The following is a 22269-nucleotide window of genomic DNA, read 5'->3' as shown; positions in this document are numbered from 1 at the left end:
CAAAATTTGGCAAAGCTAAAAAATCACAAGGGGAAAAGTCAAAAAGTTTTTATCAAACTTGAGTTGAGCCGAAAATCACAAGGGGTAGTAGGGGGCGGGGCTAAGTTGCATAAAAACGGTCGTCTTCTTAGAGCCCGTGAACGAAAACAGGTAACTACAGGTAGTTTTATTATTTTAACACTTTATTTTGATTGTTCGCTTGATGCATGAACTTGGCATGAAACCATAATTAATAGACCATCGATTTTGTGCATTTTGGGCACCGACAACTTAATTGGAGGAGATAATTCAACTTCAAACAAACAAACAAACGAACGAACAGGTGTACAAACGTCCCAAAACAAACACAACCTTGACCCTTGACCCGACCTATATCTCACAGCTGTGGGCGCAGTAGAGCAGCTGGGAGGATCGATACACTGTTATTAATCTGTGTACTGCACGCAGTGTGACTGTGAGAGAGTCCGGCATTAGAGGCTTAGGTACGTTAAAGAAATCTATGGTCCCACTTACCACCAGCGACAGTGCTGACAACATTAGACCATAGATCTAGACCCAATAACTGGGGCGCTAGATTCCTTTTTTCGAAATTTTGACATTATCGGTCATCTACTAAGCGCCGGCCCCAACCCAAGGCTCTTTGTAACTCATGACGTAGACCCAGTGCAATGACTGGGGCGCTAGCTAGATTCCTATTTTCGAATTTTGACATTATCGGTCATCTAGCTGTCTAGATCGATGACCGTTAATGTCAAAATTCGACCATGGAGGTAGAAATCTACCACCATGATTCGACTAGATCATAGATGACCGATATTATGTCAAAATTCGAAAAAAGGAATCTAGCGCCCCAGTTGCTGGGTCTATGACAACACTACATCTTTTTACTTTAGACGAATTATTGCAGCAGAGTATACGAGAAGCCTGCATTTCAGTGTGCAACTAACTGCGTCAAGTGCATAATTAACTCTTTATTGACATTTTTTTTAATAAGGTGCAAGCGAACCGAAACTCTTTCAAATTTCAAAGATTTCAACATAGATCATAATATGTAGAGCAAGGCAGCCTATGTATTGAACGTGTGTCTAGTTTACATTGCAGATTTGTTGTTTAATTACAAATCAGTTGCTGGCAGGGATAATTTTCTGCACGTCGCCCATCAATTTATCCGCCCTTAATTAACTCCAATTCCACTGAGTTTGTTTCTTACCTGAGAAGAAGGGTTACCGCGTATAATAGAAGTTAGTTCCGAGAACGTAACCCTCCGGCTTTGTCGACGGGAGGAGGGTTACGTGATCGCAACTAAATAGAAGTTTGAGATCGATCGGCCATCTGGGTCACAAGAAAATAGTGAAAAACTATTATGATTATAATAGAAATATGACTAATTGTACGAACAAGTCAAATTTGTGAGATGGTAAGAAATATTGTGTCTTCGGCTAGAAATCTAATCAGGCAAATTTATGTTGAGCATCTTTGATTGTATAGCGGTTCGGGGGTATTCGCGCAAAGATGTCAATTACTACTTCACTGGACCTTCTCTCACAAAGATTAAATCCAGGCCTGAAGTGTACGTTGTAAGCAAAATGGTGTGTGATTTTGGGGGTTGAACAAAGAATTGACTAGAGTGGGATTCTAACCAACGACCTCCGGATTAACGTGCCGGCGCTCTACCAACTGAGCTATCTAGCCCTATATTGGCGGTGTCCCTATTGTGTCAATATCTTTGTTCGGGGATGCCAGTTAAGCCATACAATCGTTAACTGCCGTGTAGCCAGGGATCACACCCAAATTACGATACAACCTGGGAAGCGGCAGCCAGGGGATCACCTTAAGGGGATGCGCCTTTTTGTTTCAGATATCAATTTAACCCACAAGGGAAGAGCGCCGTCACGTTAATCCGGAGGTCGTTGGTTCGAATCCCGCTTTAGTCAATTCTTTGTTCGAACCCCAAAAATCATTTAAAAATTTACCCAGTCAGTTTCCCTTGTGGTTTATATTGATATCCAAAATGGTTTGTGTAACTTTCATATAACTTTTTCGTTGACAGCCTCAAGGTTACAAGGTAAATGGTCACGCAACAGCCAAGTCCACAGAAACGATGACTAACCAACATGTACGCAACCTGAGCAAGTTGGCTAAAAAATGGCTTCTTTCAGTTACACCTTCCACTTCTATGATTGATCAACAAGTAGCAATAAAAGCGACTGGAATGAAGGCTAACAGCCATGTCACTATCAGGTACATATACAGATCAAAACTTATGTTCAGAACTATTGCTCTACACATTGTATCTTCTATTTTAAAATCATGTCGGCGAGGGGCATTATTGGTGTGTTCATGTAATAAAGAGAAAGTTGATGACTGATTTTATAGTCTAGAAGCATGTCATTTTATACAAACCATATTTTGCAATTGGTTGTAATTTAGACATTCCATACTCATTTTCATGGCTTGCAGATACAAAGGTGGGATGTGTTTTGCAATGAAAATTGTTTTTCTAAATGATTTGTGTTTTTCCCATTCACCAATGTGTGTTAAAAGTGAGTAGGCCTACTCTTTCTGAGTATTTTCCCTAGTCCTGTTCTGAAAATATCTACAGGCCAGCAGCTTTTTAAAATTTTATATGTTAACACCCAATCTAAAGAGAAATCGATTATTCTTAACTCCAAGGTCTGTTGCCGAGAAGAAAACAGATGAAATTATAGAAAGATTTGAGAGTCACGCTCATTACAAAGCTGGAGACAATGGAGAAGTTTCTGTGCCTGATCAGGCTGCTTTGGGTGGATTATATACTGGTAAGAAAAAAGGGAAAAATTTAGAAAGCATTATTTATTCTGATTTTAAGTTGACTTACTTTTCAACTTCTTATGTGGTTTAAAGACACTGTACGCTTTTGGTAACTGTCAAAGACAAGTCTTCTCACTTGCATAAAATAACAAACCTGTGAAAATTTGATTTCAATCGGTCGTCGAAGTTGCAAGATAATAATGAAAGAAATAAACACCCTTGTCACACGAAGTTGTGTGCTTTCACATGCTTGATTTCGAGACCTCAAATTCTAAATCTGAGGTCTCGAAATCAAAATCGTGGAAAATTACCTTATTCTCGAAAACTACACTACTTCAGAGGGAGCCGTTTCTCACAATGTTTTATACTATCAATCTTTCCCCATTACTCGTTACCAAGAAAGATTGTATGCTAGTAATTTTTTTTATAGTAATTACCAATAGTGTCCACTGTCTTTAATTTATCTCAGGGATTGAACCCATGGGTCTGTTCTGGAGCATGGTGCCATCACCAGGGGAGCGGCTCGGAGCTCGGTTTGCCCTAAGGGATGCAACAAAGCCTATGGTAGTTCAGCTTTCATTGTACGAGGGCCTACTGGATACAGCGGCACTACAGACCAAGGAACCAGAAGCTACTGCTGTTGCAGAGAGATGGTACATGGGCAAGGACGTAGAGAGGATTGAAGTGGAACATGGACGGCTGAGGGGAGCTTTATTTAAACCCAAAGGTATGTACTATAAAAGATAGCATACAGGCGCAGTCCTTCTGATTTGAGGTGTGCGATCGCACCCGCACGCCATCGCACGCCTAAAAGCTTACCCAGGAGTGTGAATAATCACACGCCTGATCCCTCTAAAATACACGCCTTGGCATTCAGTTTTGGCGTAATCTGTTTTGGCGCAACTAAAATCACACCCCTCGGGAAAATCCAGGTGGGTTTTTTTCCACACGCCTGTGATTTTCAAATCAGAAGGACTGCAGGCGATGGTAGGCGATGCTGCACGCACCCTGAGCTGCCTACTGGAACCGACTCTCACAGGCTGAAGCTGAGGGGAAGATAGAGACTGATACATATGAGCTAAGTTGGTGTCTTGAGGAGAGAGCACAACAGAGTTTTTGGAGATGCCGCCGGGGATCCCACCTGTGGGCAACATGATTGATAAACAGCCTGACACTGGCTAGCCGAAACAACCTTTTAATAATTAGTGAGCCAAACTTGATGGAACACTACTGTATAAGTTCTGGAAGAAGTTCTGGAAGAATTGCATGAATGCATGTTTTTTTTGCATGTCAACATGACAGGTCACCTCCAAGCATTCATGGTAAACAGAGGCCATTGTATATTTGGGGGCTTTCCTGAGAACTGCAGACAAAAGATCAGCTGGCATAACCCTTGCCCCGATGTTTGTTAGCATGGTATACTTTCCTGTATACTTTTCCTGAGTCCTGTGAAAAAACTTCACAGGCGTATTACTTGGGTGGGATTCGAACCCACGACCTTTGCAACTTTAGAGCAGTGTCTTACCAACTAGACTACTGAGAGTGCCAAGTAGCTAGAGGCAGTTCGAATGCTATGTGTTGGCAGCGGGTACCGCAATGACATAATAGATGTTAGATTTGCATCAGGGATAAAGAATATCTTTCTTTTTTTCTTGTTTCCTCAGGACCTGGACCTTTTCCTGGTGTGATTGATATGTTTGGTACTGCTGGTGGATTGATTGAGATTCGTGCTGCTGCTTTGGCATCTCATGAATTCGCCTCCTATGCTCTACCCTATTTTGCCTACAAGGATCTGCCAAAAGGTCTGCAGAACTTAGAAGCTGAATATTTTAGGGTATGGAGGCAATGACATAAACATTTCCTTTTATCACCATAAAGGATAAAAGGCCTTATACTCAGCGCAACCTTCATCGTACTTGGCATGTTCCCAGCTTTACACACAGGGCATATATATATATATATATTGCAAGCATTAAGTTGTTGTTTCCCCTGTGCTGCATAGTGCAGAGTTCCAAACTCATTGCTGTGTTTCTGGGTCATGCTGTATTACATTTAGGTAGCAAATCGATGTATTACATTGTTTTTGTTTCAACCAATCAAAGCGCCAGAAGTTTTGTTTTGGCGGGCTTGTTAACTTTATCTACTCACTTTGTCACAGTCATTCGTTTGGAATAGATGTTTTTAATTTTCCCACCACCATCCCACTTACTCCACCGGTTATTTGGCACTATTTTATGGTGGCTGTTTTGCTGCAATGGCATAATTGGAGGGTTCAGACAGCCATTTTCCCCGTTTTGGGCGTTTATTTAACAACCTTTAATAATTATATACACCAATGGAATTTGTTAATTGGTTTTGGTATTGTTGCCATAGCGTTCGAAAGTTTCATGAGGCTATGATTCCGACTGAGGTTTCATCGGTGGAAGCGCAACTGTATCATTTGACTCTGTGTAATTAAACAGTGTATATTGTCAACTAAATAATTTCTACAAAACACAGTAAAATTTATCTGGTGTAGGCCTTCACATAAACATTGTGCAATTATTTTATTTATAAAACATCTTTATGCAGAATCGATCCCATGGTGCTAAACAAAATGTAAACTTTAAAAAGTAAACAAAAACTGTTGCAGTAGAGAAACTCGTCCCCTTTCATTCTTTGATCTTGTGACCGGCTAATTGTATGCAGTTTATAGTGTGACTGTGTAAAAACTGTTTATTTTCATTTGAAGTGGACATGTCACAAGATGGTACCACATTGAGACAGGTCCAGTTGCTCTGACTTAAAAAAAACCACTTTTTTTTTAGGCAAGGTGTGGGCTAAAATAAACAATTTTTTCCAGGGGTTGTTGCCCCGGGGCTGAAACAGGGTTACCCCCTTTACAGTTCATACTTATCTAGGCTTGGGGTTTCATCCATCTGGCTGGTACAGCAGAAAGCAGTACCTCCCCAACTTGCCAAAGCAATCATGGTTAAGTGTCTTGCTTAAGAACCAAGTGCCACAACTGAGACTCGAACACTTGATCAAGCACCAGATCTCGAAATAATACTGTATGCCTCTTTTGTTGGGAATTGTGGGGAATTGTGGGCTACCATTTTGAGCGCACATCCAGAGTAGATCAACCACAGGACTAATTAAGTTTTCCAATATATTTGGATATTTGAAGGTCCCCTTTCCCGGGGTCAATCAAGCAAGGCCCTTGTGGTAAAATGGCTCAGCAAGATCCTACACCACTGAGATGGAGATTAGTATTGACACACCGCTGCCCATGGTATTGATGTTGGATAGACAGCATCTTTACTAGTCTTAGCCCAAGATGACAGTGATCAATGGTGCATAGTGTAGTACGCTGGGTTGTAAAACGCTTAAACATTTTTTTTCTTCTTCAGGATACAGTAGACTGGTTATGTGACCAGCCATATGTGAAACCAGGAGGAGTAGGAATAGTGGGCGTGTCTTTTGGGGCAACTCTAGCGCTACAGACCTCTGCACTTTTTCCAGAAAAGGTAAAAGTTAAAGATTTTATGGCACTGTACATTCTTCTACACAATTCATAACTCTTTTTGTTTCTTCAGAACAAAATTAATGAAAAAAGGGATGTTAATAATATACGACTGATTTTCATAGTCTTTTCACATTCTTCCACACCTATTTTAAGATCATTATGTTTTTGTTATCTCGTTTCTAAGTGTCCTTCTCTCTTTGCTCTATCTTTCTTAGGTCAAGCATAGACTTTTAACTCTTTTGTTCTTTAAGGGGGAAAAATTAAACGAAACAACCTAGTTCTAACGGGATTGGGCCTTAACTTTGAGTCTGACCCTTCAAGTTGAGCGGAGTTAAACTGTTCTACACTATTATGAAGCTAGACCACAGTAGCTCTTCTCATAGCCAACAGTCCTCCCAAAAGATATTTATACATGGTTGGACCTGCAAATTTAAGGTACTGGACACTATTGGTAATTGTCAATGACCAGTTTTCTCACTTGATGTATCCCAACATATGCACAAAATAACAAACCTAGCTGTGAAAATTTGAACTCAGTCAATAGTCGAAGTTGCAAGATAGTAATGGAAGAAAAAACATCCTTGTCACACGAAGTTGTGTGCTTTCAGATGCTTGATTTTGAGACCTCAGATTCTAAATCTGAGGTCTCGAAATCAAATTCGCGGAAAATTATTTCTTTCTCGAAAACTACGTCACTTCAGAGGGAGCTGTTTCTCACAATGTTTTATACTAACAACCTCTCCCCATTACTCGTTACCAAGTATGGATCAAGATAATAATGAAAGAAAAACACCCTTGTCACACGAAGTTGTGTGCTTTGCAGATGCTTGATTTTAGGACCACAAAATCTAATTCTGAGGTCTCAAAATCAAATTTGTGGAAAATTACCTCTTTCTCAAAACGTACGTTACTTCAGAGGGCGCCGTTTCTCACAATGTTTCATACTATCATCATCAGCTCTCCATTGCTTGTTACCAAGTAAGTTTTTATGCTAACAATTATTTTGAGTAGTTACCAATAGTGTCCACTGCCTTTAACAAGTAATACTTACTTCATACAATGCTTCAAATATCGGTCAACCTTACCAGTGTTGCTCTTGCCCTTTGATGAAGGCTTAGATTTCCTATTGTTTACCAGCACATCATATACCTTTATTATTTTCTTCATCTTATTTTCTTGTAGGTCAGTGCAGTGATCAGTATTAATGGAAGTCATGTTTTCCCTGTTCACCCAATGACTCTGAATGGAGAGGAGTTGCCATATGTTCCGTAAGTATTCCCGACTGACCAGTCTCGTCAATTTGATCTCATGGTGTTGCGCCCCCACGCTCAAAACACTCCTATGATCAATGTGATGTGTTGTTATAAAGATCCTATTTGTAGAAGAAGATTTGGAGCCTTCCTCCATCAGTCCAAAATCTGATTAAATGCATCTTACATCAATCTTATTATTTACCCGATGTCTCCAATTGCATAAGTGAAAAACTTACTGACACACGAAACTCTCAACCATTCTACACATCACTATCTCAAAGAATAACTTCATCGACTAGCGAAATTTACTACTGGACTAGTCGGGCCTAAAATTGTTGCGACTTTGACACTAGTCGTGACTAATTTTTTAATTCTCAAGATGCATTCCGGCAAATTGTGTCCTGCAGGCGCTATAGTAAAACTTGTGCTGAAAGGCTTGCAGGATTGTGTCACTGACGTCCGAGTGTGTTTCGTAAGTAAATTATATTGTCATGAACAGTCGTAAGCGACACAATTGGTTCACCAAGCAGGAAGTCATGACTATTTTTGTAGTGTAGTCGTGGCAGCACAATTAGCCGAGTAGTTGAAAAATGGTAGTCGCAACTCGACAAAGCAGTCGTGTCGCCAAGGCCTAATCTACATGAACCTCTTCATATTCTTCATTCCATTCCAGTTCTACTGATAAAGAAATGCGTCAATCTTTCCCCACCCCACTGCCTCAAGGAATTCCACACCTTACTATCTCAAAGAACACCTTCATCCACCTCATCCTATCCTCCGTTCCAGCCCGACTGACACACAAATCATTCAACCATTCCATTCCACACCCCATTCAAGAACACACTCCTCCATATCAACCTCATCCCACCCTACATTCCAGCTCGACTGACACACAAATGAAGAACATTCAAGAACACACTCCTCCATATCAACCTCATCCTACCCTACATTCCAGCTCGACTGACACACAAATCAAGAACATTCAAGAACACACTCCTCCATATCAACCGTGCCTTACCATTCCATTCCAGCTTAAAGTAAACTAATTGTCCTGTGTGGTTCCTTTCAGCTTCGATGGTGTGATACCAGAACCAGTGTCAGGCGTGTATGATATATTCGACACCGGGAAAAACTTGTATGACCTGCACGACGAAGATAGTGCATTTATAAAGGTAAAATTTAAGGTTTTTGAAAGAGTATAGTTATCCGTCCTCTAGTCTAATTATATGCAAGACCTCATTTAACAAGCTAATATTAGAGGTAGAAAACATAGAATTGTACAATAAGCAATTGAATTGTCAAAATTGTGTTATTTTAGGAAAAATTTAGAATGAATGTTGGTTAAAGTTTTCTGTCATTCGTAGTTCATTATGGAAGGTTAAATTAGGCTTGGAAATACGGAAACATGTCTTTTAGGTGATTTTCAGCATAACAAATTTAATATCTACGTCATCCATTATATATGTGTAGTCCTTTTTCATACACAACAAGTGATTTACGTTTTGTCTGTGATTTTGTGAACATTTATGTGTGATTAGTTGAATTTCACAAACAAAAACAAGAACCTTGGTGTGGGTTTGGGCGGGAGAAAAGTTCTCTCGAGAACTATCTCTGTTGTAAGAATAGGGTATGCCTCGTAGTAAGATGTCGCCGAGCAAACTCCACCAAATTTATAATTGGAAAAGGTTTGTAGGTTATATCAATACATGTACTCCATCTTAAATCATTCGACAACTTTTTTTGATTCTGATTTATTCTTGTTTCCACACAGGTGGAGAACAACCCAAAGTGCAAGTACCTCTTTGTCACGGGTGAGGCTGAGCGAAATTGGGACAGCTGCTTCTATGCCAAGAAGAGCATTGAGCGACTGAAACGATACGGATGCAGTAACTATCAGCTTCTGAGCTACCCCGGAGCTGGTCATCTTCTAGAGATACCATGGGCACCTGCTGGCAGCAGATGTTGGTCACCGGCAATAAGTAAGAAAATTTAAAGCCGAAATTCTGGTCATCTCTTTAAAGGTCTAATGAGAGACTTTTAAGATGGTCCTTTTTCACAGTAGTGCATGTGCTCAGACCTACGCGGCGCGCACGCTCAGAGCCGCAAAAACAGACCGTTATGTCTGCTGCCGCCAGCGTCTCAAAAGTCTCCTCTCGGCACCATTTTTGTTGCTCCATAAGTAAACATTAACTGATGAAATAAACAATGGTATTCAGTTTCCGCCATACACTTACAACTACCGCTATATGAAAAGCACTGTGCTACTGAGAGGGGCATTCAATTGGTTCAGTGCTTTATTCCCTGCCTTTCAAATCTGTGACCCCAGTTCTAATCCAAGACAAAGGATGCGAGTCCGATATTCAGTCCCAACCTGACCGCGTGGCTTTTCCCCATTTGTGTTTTTCGTCCCTGAGATTTCTTCTTCATAGTCTCTACACATGTTTCTTCTGGCCTACGGTGCTAGTCACTTTTTGGGGTCCTTTGGTTTCACCATCAGAAAATTTATATTCATAAATACCTCAGACAGTTTCGCTATTCCTATTGGTGGAGAGCGCATCACGTGGGTGTGTATAAACCTTTGTCTATGACCAGTAAAAAGTGTTAATTCATGGGCGTGACACGCGACCTTGCACCTGTTCTTATAAGACAGTTTCTTCATTCCTATTGGTCGAGAGCAACAGCTGAAACAGTTGTGCCACATCACGCTATACGCGCACACATTCCCTTATAAGGAGTTGTTTACCCGAGGGCGGCGGAGGGCTTTACCATTTCATAGCTGGAGGGGCGTTGTGTTGAAAGAAATCATTTAACAATTATAGTTTTTGCATTTATTTTACTTTTTGACCAAAAAGTGATGATGTTTTTGACCGAAAAGGTATTTATGAATGGGAATCAAAGTGTGTTGAATCGGTTTTCAACTAGTGGTTTAGACCCGCCGAGGCCTGGTTCTTTATAATTTACCTCGTCTTCGTCTTGGTAAAATTATCAAGAACCAGGCCTCGTTGGGATTAAACCACTAGTTGAAAACCTCTTCACCACACATTGATTCCCTTAATAATAATAAGTCTCCTGACGATGACTATAGAGCAAGCTAGTCGAAGCTAATTCAAGAACTGACTCCGCGGTAGTGCAGTTAAGTACGATCCTTTAAGCTAAAGTAGTAGTCCCAGCCAATTTTCTATACCTTCCTCCCGTGTAGTTCTTAAAAAGCAGTACAGTTTTTTTTTAAACTGAGAAGTCTCCTGAACATCGCGGTAGTAGAATAAAGAAAGACATGCAATGCCTCAAATCCTATATAATAATAACAGTAGTTATAACTAGAAATTAAGAGTTTGTAAAACAAACTCTAGGTGTTGGGGAACGGATGTGTGAAAGGGGTTGTTTGACAAGTGTGTACACTTTACTAGTCACAATAAAACAAGTACCAATCAAGCAAGCAAGCAATCGCTTTGGCCTTTTCAAATCATTTTACAGTAACTTCCGGTTTAAACATGTCAAAAGGTCAAGAAAAGTTCCTCAACATGTCTATTTTTGTAAAGTACGTAAAGCCATTTTATATGATGTAAAGATTGTTAAAATGGCTGATGTGGTTGAGGAAATATGAACTTAACCAATGTACATATATACATGTATGTTGAAAACGCCTCGAACACAGACTAAAGCGAACAACACGTGGCGCAGAGCGTGACTATGCACCGCAATGCACCGCGTACTTACACGTGGTGTACAATTTACATGTGAAACGCCTACGTGTGAAATCTTTACGCGCAATCAATGGGGGAATTTCGTAGTTCTTTATGCGTGAATTTTTGAATTTTAATCCTCGATTTTGAACCCGAAGACAAGATCAAAATGGGGTCATGTCTGCAAAGCGTTTACAGAGTTTTTAACGACCTTTCCGATGATGTATCGATTGTATGAATCCATCATGTAGATCAAAAGTTATGATTTTTTGAAATAATAAACTTTGAACTTTCATAACTCAAGAATTAATGACGTCATCATGACGTAACTTACACATTTTTCTTCTAATGAATATATAACTATGTGTGAAGTTTCAAGTTCATACGAGTTTCGGAAAGGTTATTTTGTTAGCGGACAAGGGACGAACAGAAGAAGTATGAAGAAAAAGAAGGGAAAAAATACGAACAAAATCAGAGGTGTTCCGGGCTGTTGGCCCGAACACCTAAAAAACGAACAAAAATAAGAGGTGTTCCGGGCTGTTGGCCCGAACACCTTAAAAAAAATAAAAATTAAGAGGTGTTCCGGGCTGTTGGCCCGAACACCTTAAAAAAAATAAAAATTAAGAGGTGTTCTGGGCTGTTGGCCCGAACACCTAAAGAGTCCTGCAGGAAAAAAACAAACTATGTATGCCTCTCGGACTTGGTAGGGATTAAGAGCAACCCCCGTGTTAGGAGAGCCTGGTTCAAACCCATTTCAAGCTCTTGTTCACTGTTTTTTAGAAATAATAACAATCAGTTTTTGTTAAGCGCTTTACACAACCGAAGGGTGTCCCAACATTATTACCCCTGGTCACTGGACCATTTAATTCATTCCTTAAACCATCTCAGCTCCCTCTTATATAGACTGCGCAACAAATATGCGCTACTAAGCAAAATCAATCACAAGAACCATCTCTGCCCTCACAGGTGCCTATTCACCCCTGGGTGGAGAGAAGCAATTATAGTTATGTGTCATGACTGGGACTCGAACCCACCACCTGCTGAACAGAAACACCAGAGCTTGAGTTTGGTGCTCTTGTCAACTCAGCCATGAAACGCAAAAGCCATGAAAGTTGTTCAAGAGAACCTGGTTCAAACACATTTCAAGTTTCTTTTTTTCACTGTATTTTGAGCTGTACTCACACGCCTATTTCTGGTTTATTTTGTTATTCACTGTTTATACAGATGGTGTAGTTGAACATGGAGGAACACCTGTTGGAAACACCAGAGCAATGGAGGACAGCTGGCCAAAGATGATAAGATTCTTACGGAGACATATTGGTCTTGGCAATTCAAAGTTATAAAACCTATTTAATAGATCAGGGGAGAAAATAAACAGTGCCAACACGGTGTAAGGGTAAAACCAAAGCTAAGTTAAGGAGAATGATCGAGAAAGTGTAGATTTGTGGATAGAATGTTCAAGCCAAAGAACAAATCTACACTTAAGAGTCTATTCTCCGACTTAAACTAATTTCCCCAAATTTTGTTCTTTGACAAACTACATTTGGTCAAATATTTATTGCTCAAAATTATTGATAGTGTTATTTTCAGATGATGCATTTGGAAAAACAACGAGAAGTTTGTATTCACAATAGTTTTCATGTAATGTTTGACTCTTCTCTTGTATATTTTGAACCCCTATTTTCGTATTGTTTGTAAAAATAAATTGTACTAATCAATTTCCTATTTCAAAATTTAGAATTTTTTACTACGGTTTAAAATTGATTAAACGAAATGTTCTGTAATGACTCGATCATTGTATTTTTCTGTAATGACTTGATCATTGTATTTTTAGCTTTTTCAGAACATTGTAGAGTGTCATGGCCAAGTAGTTTAAAGCATCAGAATATGGAGCAAGCAGGAAATGAACCAAAGACAAATAAAGCAAGTTTGAATCAATATATTCAATTGTGAACTTTAATGAAAATACTGTCTCTCTATAGTTTTCACATAGGAATGAAAATCGCAAAGGAAAATATACAATAAAATATAATGTAATTGATGCAACGATGACATCAGTTGGAAGGGGGGGGGGCGTCATGGAGCCAATTTGAGTCCATTACCTCCATGAGGTATCAAGCCGGTATACCCAACTGTGATTATGGCACAAGATGTAACACAAACAAAATCAATAATCATTGAACCCGGCCCTATAAATCAAAGATTCCTCGTTGTTCACCCATTTGTTGGACTTCAGTTTCTTAGCAACGTCTCCATTGGTTTTGCAAACTAATTGCTCGCTCCCCAAAAGTTCTGGTGCACTAACTGTCTTGTTCTTGAATTAAAAAAAGACGCCAGCATAATTTTTGTTAAAGTTAAGAGTATTAATTTTCAATGAGCAGCCCCCCCCCCTAAAAAAAGCTTTAAAATGGGGAAGTTCATTAAACTTCTTCAGAACTAAATATGGCAATCGGAAAGAATGAGAAAAGAAGACAAGTAGAATGCATATTGAGGAAAAAACATAAAACAGATACATTAGTTATCAAACAAGCGCAAGTGGAATACAGGACAAATATGACTTCTACATCCCATTAAATCAAATACCAAGCTGGATACTCTACACAGATGCACAACATTTTTCCGTTTTCCAAGAGCGCAAGTTTGATAACAAATTTATCTTCAAGCCAACTAATAATAATAACCGAATTTATAAAGCGCCTTTTCCAAAGGATGCAAAGCGCTAGGGATAATGCAACCAAAACCCAAAAGAGAGAATGACTAGAATCAAAAACACATTAGATGGAACGATTAAACAGATGTGTTTTTAAAAGTCCTTTAAACTGTTCTACAGAAGAAGCGTTCCGGATGTTTGTTGGGAGTGAGTTCCAGTTGCGGGGACCAGCGATGGAGAATGCACGGTCTCCAAACTTCCTTGAGGATCGAGGTACCACCAGATTGTATTGAGATCGAAGACCTTCGCGTTCCTTAAAAAAGCCCAACTGATCTATTTCAGATGCGGAACACACCGTGGGTCAACCATTTCCTCCCTTTTTAGGGGTCAATTTGATCTCCATTACTAATGAAGATCAATGGTCAATTCACTTGTGTCAATTTTGACTCCCAAATGGTGACCACCTGGGCCCAATTTCATGGCTCTGCATCCGCCGAATTCTGCGCTTACGATCACGATTCCCCGCTAGCCTTGTAAGCGTAGAATGCCAAGTAAAGCGGAGAACGCACGCAGAGAATGCACGGGCAGAAGCCAAAATTCGCCGCTAACACGTGAAAAACGCTTGCCTTAAGCACAGAATTTTTGCTTCCGTAAGCGCCGATTCTATGCTTACGGTAAGCAGAGCCATGAATTTGGGCCCAGGTCAGATAGAGTTATAGAACAGCACAATTCAAAAGTACAGATTTGGCTAGGGCTCCTGGGGTCGATTTCACAAAGAGTTAGAACTAGTCCTAACGTAGGACAAGTCCTAGGAGATATTAAAAACGTATGTACAGTCCTAAGTTAGGAAGAGTAACTCGTCCTAACTTGATATAAGACTTGTCTTAACTCTTTGTGAAATCCACCCCAGCCATCTAGAGACTGACCAGATGATGGCCATACAGCATTGCCTGAAATTGCACCCTCTTGTCATGCTTGTGGATTAACATCTTGTGTGATAGCCAATCTATCGAATGTGTGTGGGGAGGGGGTACATGGCTGATGCAGCCTACACGTGACATAGACCGTGCAATATCACAATATTTTCATGGAATGATCGATCAAAAATTGAGGACTCAAGTTTGCTTGAAGATAGCAATGTAGATAAATATAGCAATAAACATTAATTAATATGTGTACATCCTAATGGGATTAAAATGTTCAGGATGATACATTTATGCAGCAGTTTTGTACCAATATAAAAATTCTTTCATTTGTAATACTGCTTGTTTGTTTATTTGTTTGTCTTGTAAGTGTTGTTTGTTTTCTTTCTTTTGAAAAACATGTATGTGTGTAATAGTGATAACAGCAGTACTCTGTAATCAAATTGTAGTAATGACACCATCATTCAGAACTTGCATGAAGACAACAAAGCGAACTTTGTATTCATCAAATAATTACACTGGCCTCAGGTCGACCTTGCGTCAACAACAACAAAATCGGCGACCGACTTTTCAGGATCACACTGCGCCTGAGCTAAGACCATTGGGAACTTTTCAGTCGGCTATTATTTACGACCTGAGCGTAACTGCGATGATTTTTTAAGACAATCTGAAACAGTCGCCGCTCAAAAAAATTAACAGTCGCAAGAGTACAACATTTCAACTTGTACAGAGTGATCCTGACGGTTGGGAACCAATCGCAGGCGCATGATTTCTCAGTTGTTGTGACCTGAGCATATTTTATCTGCGCATTGCCGACGGTTTGTTGCGGGCGCAAGAAAATCGTAGGTCGACATGAGGCCGGAAAGGAGATTTAAGTACCTAAAACAACCCTACCCTAAAAGTGTTTCATCATTAGAGTGGGCATGCAGGCTAATAATAATACAATTAAGCTGATTCACTTGTTGGCTTAAAAACAAAAATTCTCCACATTTTTCTATGAATTAAACCCTCAAACTATTTATGTTACCTGCCCCCGATTTCACGAAGCTCATCGCAAGTAGCGACGCATCGTAGGGTTTGTGATGCATCGCAGACCTATAAGACACATCGCAGCTGCGACGAGTTCGCAACTTACGACAAGTAACCGGTCGCAACTTGCACTTGCGACGCGTCACAGTGCTTCGTGAAATCGGGGGCTGGCCTTTCCATCAATTTTGTGATTGACATTTGATATTAATTAAGAAAAATACCAATCAGATATAAATTATTTTCAGTCAACGCATGTATGTCCATTTACATGTTGAAACACTTTTGAATGCTTTCAGCTCATGGGAAAAACAACCATTTGAAAAACTTTTAATGTGACTTTGTACTGATTGTGTTTTTTTGTCATAATTCAGTTCCAAGATGTAGTATCCTCATATATATGCACATAAGGCTTGATACCAATTGTACAATAGTTTCCAATCAGGAGAGAGTTAACAATGGAGCTATATTTGTCAATGTAAATTTACACAAGGATAGCAAAGTTTGACTGGTTCAAAGTTTATCGATTATTGATCTTTAGATGAAGTTCAACAGTTCAATCATTTGGCACCTTTGCAAAGCTTGACTTCCGTTATCAAATTTAAAACTTAAAAATAAATATAAATATACTTAACTCCCATGACACCGAACTGAACTGTACATTAACAATACCATCACCTTCCTAGTTTGGATAACATTACCAAAGAGTTGAGTACCAATCATTTGGAACCAGTCTAGTGGTAAAACACCAGGGCCCAATTTCATAAAGCCTGTCAGCACAAAAATTTGCTTTATGAAATTTGGCACAGCTCTAGGTCATGAGTTCGAATCCCACAGAAAGTGCCGAGTATACAGGGCTTTTCATACACATCTGTGTACCGGTAAAAATTGTGAATGTTAGATCCATTCACCCGAAAGAATTTCATGTGCTGGCATAGTGCACATCTCATTCAAAACCACGAACCAGGGTAAGGAGTTGTCCAACACTTCAAAAAGGAACATTTTTTAAACTTCACTTCTACACTCATAAACACACGTCCCGAAGCAAAAAGGAAAAATATCCAACCCGTAAATGACACAGGTTTTTTGTGTGCTGATTTTACCATAACAGCTTCCAACCAGTAAATACTAAGATATTACCTGTATCATTTTTCGGAGGATGAACAAAAATAAATATGCCCCAAGAACCCCAAAATCACCAAAGAAAAGAAAAACAATACAATAAATCCATCTTCCAGCTGACAGTAGATAACCTGATCTCTATACGCATACCGCACAAGAGAAGTCTACATATCCACCATACTCAAACCTAGATTTCTATTTCCAGGACAAAAAAAAAAGAGCACCTAAATTTCCAATCGGAAAACTGAACATCAAATAAACAGAGTCCAAATCGCAGGAACCAGATACAATAAGGCAATATGTTTTGTAAATTGTACACTGTGTCGCATACTCTGGATACATTTGAGTTTACCAAATGTGTGCCCCCTTCGTGAGCTGTGTATTTTACAGAGTTGCAACAACTTGCGATTAGAAGCAATTTTTATCCATATAATGCATGTGGCCACACTTGAAATTGGGATACCAAGCATTTGGACCAAAAAATGGCATCCAGCAAACACATGACCAAATAAAACTGGCTTGAAACAACTCCTTCATTACTCATTACATAGCTCTGCCAGTCTCTGCTTCCTTCAGCACCGACAACCCACCCTTTCCCAACCAACCCAAGTAATAATTTGTTTTTAAATGCATGATACTAAAACAATGAGACGCACCATTTCAGCAAATGAAATTAAAATCACTACTTAAAGGAACATGTTGCCTTGGATCGGACGAGTTGGTCTTTAAAAAGCGTTTGAAACCGTTTGTTATGAAATGCATCTGATTAGAAAGATGTTTTACATGTAGAATTTAATGATCCACACAAGTATCACTCAAAATTGCACGGTTTTCATTTTAAGTTGCGAACTAACACCGTCGGCCATTTATGGGAGTCAAAGATTTGACTCCCATAAATGGCCGACCGTGTTAGTCGACTAGGTAAAAAGAAAACCACGCAATTTCAAGGCATATTCGTATAGATCATTGTATTCTACTTTTACAACTTCTTTCTAACCATATCGATTTCATAACAATTTCAGACCAACTCGACCGATCAAAGGCAACGTGTTCCTTTAACTTTTTGTAAAGATAGATATTTGCACCGGGGATGAAGAATATTAATTTATGTTGTACCCATAACCACCGATGTGTGTTAGCACTGTATGGTGCTACACATCGGTGTTGTGGGTAAAACCCAAGTTAAAATCAACACTAAACTTGTTGTCCTTTTGCATATTCTAGAAAATCAATGTATCCATCTGAGTTTTTGTCCTCATTTTGCAAGATGGGGTCAATCATCTCTTCAAGTTCCTTCTCGGTGATCGTCTTCTCGTCGTTTCCGTGGTCGTCATGGTAATGCGTCATCGCTTGCACCAGTTCATTGCCGTCCAGCTTGTTGTTTTTATCGTAGTCGTGCATTCTGAAGTAGTGTAACGTCAATTCCTCTTGGGTCATTTCAGTTTCGGATTTCTCAATTTCTTCTTCAAGATGGTGCATGATATGTCTGCGAAAAAGATGATTAAAGTTAAAATTGCAATCCTGAAAACTTTGATTAAAAATGAATTATGTAATTAAGGTGACTCAAGCATGCAGCTAAAAAAAAAAAAAAGAAAAAAGGACAGTGCCAGGACAACAAGATTTTGTAATGTTTTTCTAATTTTTAATGGCTCACTAAAAACCAAAAATGAATCCTGTTAAACTAAAGGAACAAACATCAATTTGAACCTTATTTACACATTGATAAAGGTTTATGCTTTTACACATACATGTATCAGTGTGCCTCTAAAAAATAATTAACATATTTTATAATGAGTCACAGTCTCAGTTTGGTCTGGTGACAAATCCTGCTGAATACTTCCTGCAAAATTGAATGCGATACGAAATTTTACGCTACAAATGCGCAACGAATAATTTGCATCGGTTGACTTGTGCTCATAACTACTGCGAAATATTTGATGCAAAAATAGCCATGTGACATCAAAACTTGCTTTGCATTCGCAGGTTTTTCCAGTGACGGAGTTACATACTCTTGTCAATATGTCAATATGAATTGGACGCTTAGACACAACTCCGCACCTACAGAAAATGTTCAGGGCAGCAGAAGATCTTTGATCATGATATCAGGAAATATCAGGACAACCTCCGAGCCTCTGACATTTTACCATGGTGTATCCATCACACATTGTTAATTTTTACTGCTACAATGTGCACACTTTACTCTAATTCATTGTACATTATTAAAAAAAAATTCAGGGGGCATAATCACAAGTTTTCATCAACTTAAAACTATCAAATGAATAGCAAACTACAGAGCAAGAAATCACAGCTTTTTTGAGGTTATTCAATGCTTCGTTTTTGAAAGGGCAAGGGCACCAAGGCAATTTCTCTTTGGCAAAGGGCACCTTATGAGGAAATTGTAAATTTCTACTCTAGCATTTCAAGGGCACCAAGGCAATAACAAGAGAAGTATCAGGCCTGTCTCAATGACACAAATTGATCTGGGGTGGGTTTCACAAAGAGTTAAGACAAGTCTTATCTCGATTTGGACGAGTTACTCGTCCTAACTTAGGACTAGCCTAAAGTTTCAATAGTTCCTAGGTGAAATCAATCGAATGCTCCTTGAGAATACAATAAGCTGGTTTACACACACAAATTTGTAAATCGATGTCATTAATTTTATTCTAACTTACTCTCTGTCCTGCGTTTTAATAATGCTTGGGTTACCGCCCTGATTCATACGGTTGACTTGGCCTGGCTGACCAGCCGAGGGCTGACCATTTAGAGGAGGAAGTTGCTGCTGTTGATGACCCCCTGCTGCATTTTCACTTCCTTGTTGACTTCTGACAACGAGGAATAAGTGAAGAAGGAGAAGGATACTACTACAAAGGCTTGCCTTCATCTTCGATCAGCTCTCAATGGATTCACACAAATTGTAGAATGTCTGTAATACAACAAAGAAATTTAATAGATGGAATATTGCTCGAGGATAAACAATATTAATTTTTGGTTTTACCCATATACACCAAAGTGTGTTAGCAATAAATACTCTGAACTTAACCGAGCTCAGTGAACAAATTAATCACAGGCATATTAATAGTTGGGTGGGATGCGAACCAACGACCTTTGCTATTCTAGAGCAGTGTCTTGAGAACTAGACCACCGAGCAGATTGTCTGTAGCTAGAGGCAGTTTATTGATTTCAAGATTTTTTCTAATACCACTATCTTAATAGTAATATCAACCACTACAAATAAGGTTGTGTTCCCTGGCTACATAATGTACATGTAATAACTCATGTACACAGCAGTAAAGGTTGCATGGTTTCTGGTTTTCTTTTCACTGCACTTTGCATTATAATATATATATAGATCATCTAAAGCATTATCCATGATGGCAAATTTTCTGCACCTCGCCACCAAAATTTTAGCATAGGATAAGTTTTAAGCTTAATATTTTTTTTTTCATCCAACAATGTAACAATAAAAGTCCTAATATTAATTATAGTCAATACAATTACAACTACAATCAATGAAAATGATTATATTTAACATCAAAATTACACTCACTCACACAATATATAGAGCAATAATACACAGTCACACAAGTAACCCAAGTAGGGAGGTCGACGGGTTTTCCAATTTGTTTACGAAAAAAACCATGTAAATTGTCAAACAAATGTCCCCGTGTGGACAGCTTCAATACACGTATGGCTGCAAAAAAAATCTGTCAGGACCCCCTCCTCTAAATCTTAAATGCGCAGCTATGCGCAGCCACCTAGCAAAGAAACAAAGATATGCACATGATCACGAAGGTATAAGCTTTCAGAAAATATGAGTTTTGTATAGGTTTTACAGTTTCCATATGTGAGAAATTGAAGATTTTTGATGTAAATTTATGTGTAAAACCTCAACTTTTGATAACAAAACAAAATGAACGATAACAAACAGTTTAAAATATCAATCAAATTCTATCAAACTTGGTACCTCAATTCCTCAGACCTTCCTCTACACAAATATAAACATATCCCACGTGACCTTAGGCTATCGAGTCCACAAGAGGGCTCACTTAAAATAAAACATTTTCGACACAAAATCGACTGAGTTTTCCCGCGACCAAAAATGGGCTCTCTGTTACGCGCTAACTTTCTTATTTTCAACTCTGCGTTTTTCATTTAAAATTCCAATCAATCGAGAAAAAACTGCTTAATTGTGAAAGGAAATGTCATCAAACTTCGCACTTAAGTGATGTCTTTTGGGTGAGTTTTCACAAGCACTTTTCGTGTACAAACAGATACAAATCACGATTGAGGCCTTTCCAACGACCTCCCTAACCCAAGTGTGTAAGTAAACATCTGTGACCCTCCTTTCAATCTTCGAATTGGATAACTTTCCGTATGGCGCCACCACTTGTTCATTCATTTTTATGTGGATATCTCATTGAGGTAAATAAGGTATTATTATATTATTTCATATCGAATGAAAAAGTGGTGGCACCATACGGAAACCTTTCCCTTTAACCCAACCGGACCGGACCTGGGACCATATTGTGCTCTTTTGTTTAGATCCCCATCCATCCAACCACAGCCTGCACAGCTCACGAGTATCCGATCCGCACACACAATTCAGTACATTTTATGAGCGAATACCGACCCACACGCAATTTAGTTAAAACAACGCAATTGCATAAACAGAGCATTAATAACCAGCAGAAGAAGCTAGTTCACACTCTCATTAAAACAATGCCTTTTTTCGGAGGACCACCTCACAAAATAAAACTCGACTTACCTGTTTCCGCCACAGTTGACTGACCAGCTGCTGCTAGCGCTGTCTGCAAGAAATGATTGTTGTGTTTGTAACACGTTGCATTAACAAAAGTGGCACGGCAGGGTTCCAGACTAATATGTACTGCATTTTGTTACAGGCTCTAGAACCAGACTTTAAACTTGACCAAGTCTGTTCCTTGCTCTATCTGTTGGGGGTGTCGCATGCAATTATGTCCTCTATGCAATACTGTCCGGAGCACATTATTGCATATGCAATAATGTCCGCCGGACAGTTTTGCATATGCAATCGTGTCCGCCCGGACGCTGCTGCATAATGCAATTATGTCCGCCCGGACACATTTGCATATGCAGTTGTGTCCGCCCCATGCAAAACCGTCATTGCAGTAAATTAAACGCCCTTGGTCGACCATGGGTCGACGGAACACGTTCTCCATTTTTTCATACAAGCTACCTGCATGTCATGAATGACATGGGAAATGTTCGGCTGTTGGGTATTCGCTGCAATCATAAATACGTGTGAGTATTCATGCTGCATACGTAGGTTCAGTGCATG

The 22269-nt window shown here is 39.3% G+C and overlaps 2 protein-coding genes across 2 annotated transcripts; one reads left to right on the top strand and one right to left on the bottom strand.

Moving 5' to 3' along the window:
- Positions 1 to 313: 313 nt before the first annotated feature.
- On the top strand, positions 314 to 13706 carry LOC139937146 (acyl-coenzyme A amino acid N-acyltransferase 1-like). Its single transcript, XM_071932165.1, has 10 exons — positions 314 to 482; positions 2051 to 2241; positions 2674 to 2798; positions 3260 to 3517; positions 4455 to 4624; positions 6180 to 6296; positions 7478 to 7563; positions 8618 to 8720; positions 9320 to 9527; positions 12456 to 13706. Exons 2-10 carry the CDS (start codon positions 2102 to 2104, stop codon positions 12572 to 12574), a joined length of 1326 nt encoding a protein of 441 aa, XP_071788266.1. The 5' UTR covers positions 314 to 482; positions 2051 to 2101; the 3' UTR covers positions 12575 to 13706.
- Positions 13707 to 16287: 2581 nt separating this feature from the next.
- On the bottom strand, positions 16288 to 21762 carry LOC139937149 (multiple coagulation factor deficiency protein 2 homolog). The gene is made up of 3 exons (XM_071932179.1): positions 21718 to 21762; positions 19625 to 19875; positions 16288 to 18438 (listed from the first exon to the last, which is right to left on the bottom strand). The coding sequence occupies exons 2-3, from the start codon at positions 19831 to 19833 to the stop codon at positions 18147 to 18149; spliced, it is 501 nt and encodes a 166-aa protein (XP_071788280.1). The 5' UTR covers positions 19834 to 19875; positions 21718 to 21762; the 3' UTR covers positions 16288 to 18146.
- Positions 21763 to 22269: the final 507 nt, after the last annotated feature.

This window comes from Asterias amurensis, chromosome 1 (genome assembly GCF_032118995.1).
Source record: "Asterias amurensis chromosome 1, ASM3211899v1".
Classification (NCBI taxonomy): domain Eukaryota; kingdom Metazoa; phylum Echinodermata; class Asteroidea; order Forcipulatida; family Asteriidae; genus Asterias; species Asterias amurensis.
This window is presented reverse-complemented; position numbering and strand designations above follow the sequence as displayed.

What these genes read in the sequence shown, in the direction of transcription:
- LOC139937146 (XM_071932165.1), top strand. Translation starts at nt 2,102, where the DNA reads ATGACTAACCAACATGTACGCAACCTGAGCAAGTTGGCTAAAAAATGG. An exon ending in TTTGGGTGGATTATATACTG is followed by an intron (nt 2,799 to 3,259) that starts GTAAGAAAAAAG and finishes AATTTATCTCAG; the next exon opens with GGATTGAACCCATGGGTCTG. An exon ending in AAGATAGTGCATTTATAAAG is followed by an intron (nt 8,721 to 9,319) that starts GTAAAATTTAAG and finishes GTTTCCACACAG; the next exon opens with GTGGAGAACAACCCAAAGTG.
- LOC139937149 (XM_071932179.1), bottom strand. Translation starts at nt 19,833, where the DNA reads ATGAAGGCAAGCCTTTGTAGTAGTATCCTTCTCCTTCTTCACTTATTC. An exon ending in ATTAAAACGCAGGACAGAGA is followed by an intron (nt 18,439 to 19,624) that starts GTAAGTTAGAAT and finishes TCTTTTTCGCAG; the next exon opens with ACATATCATGCACCATCTTG.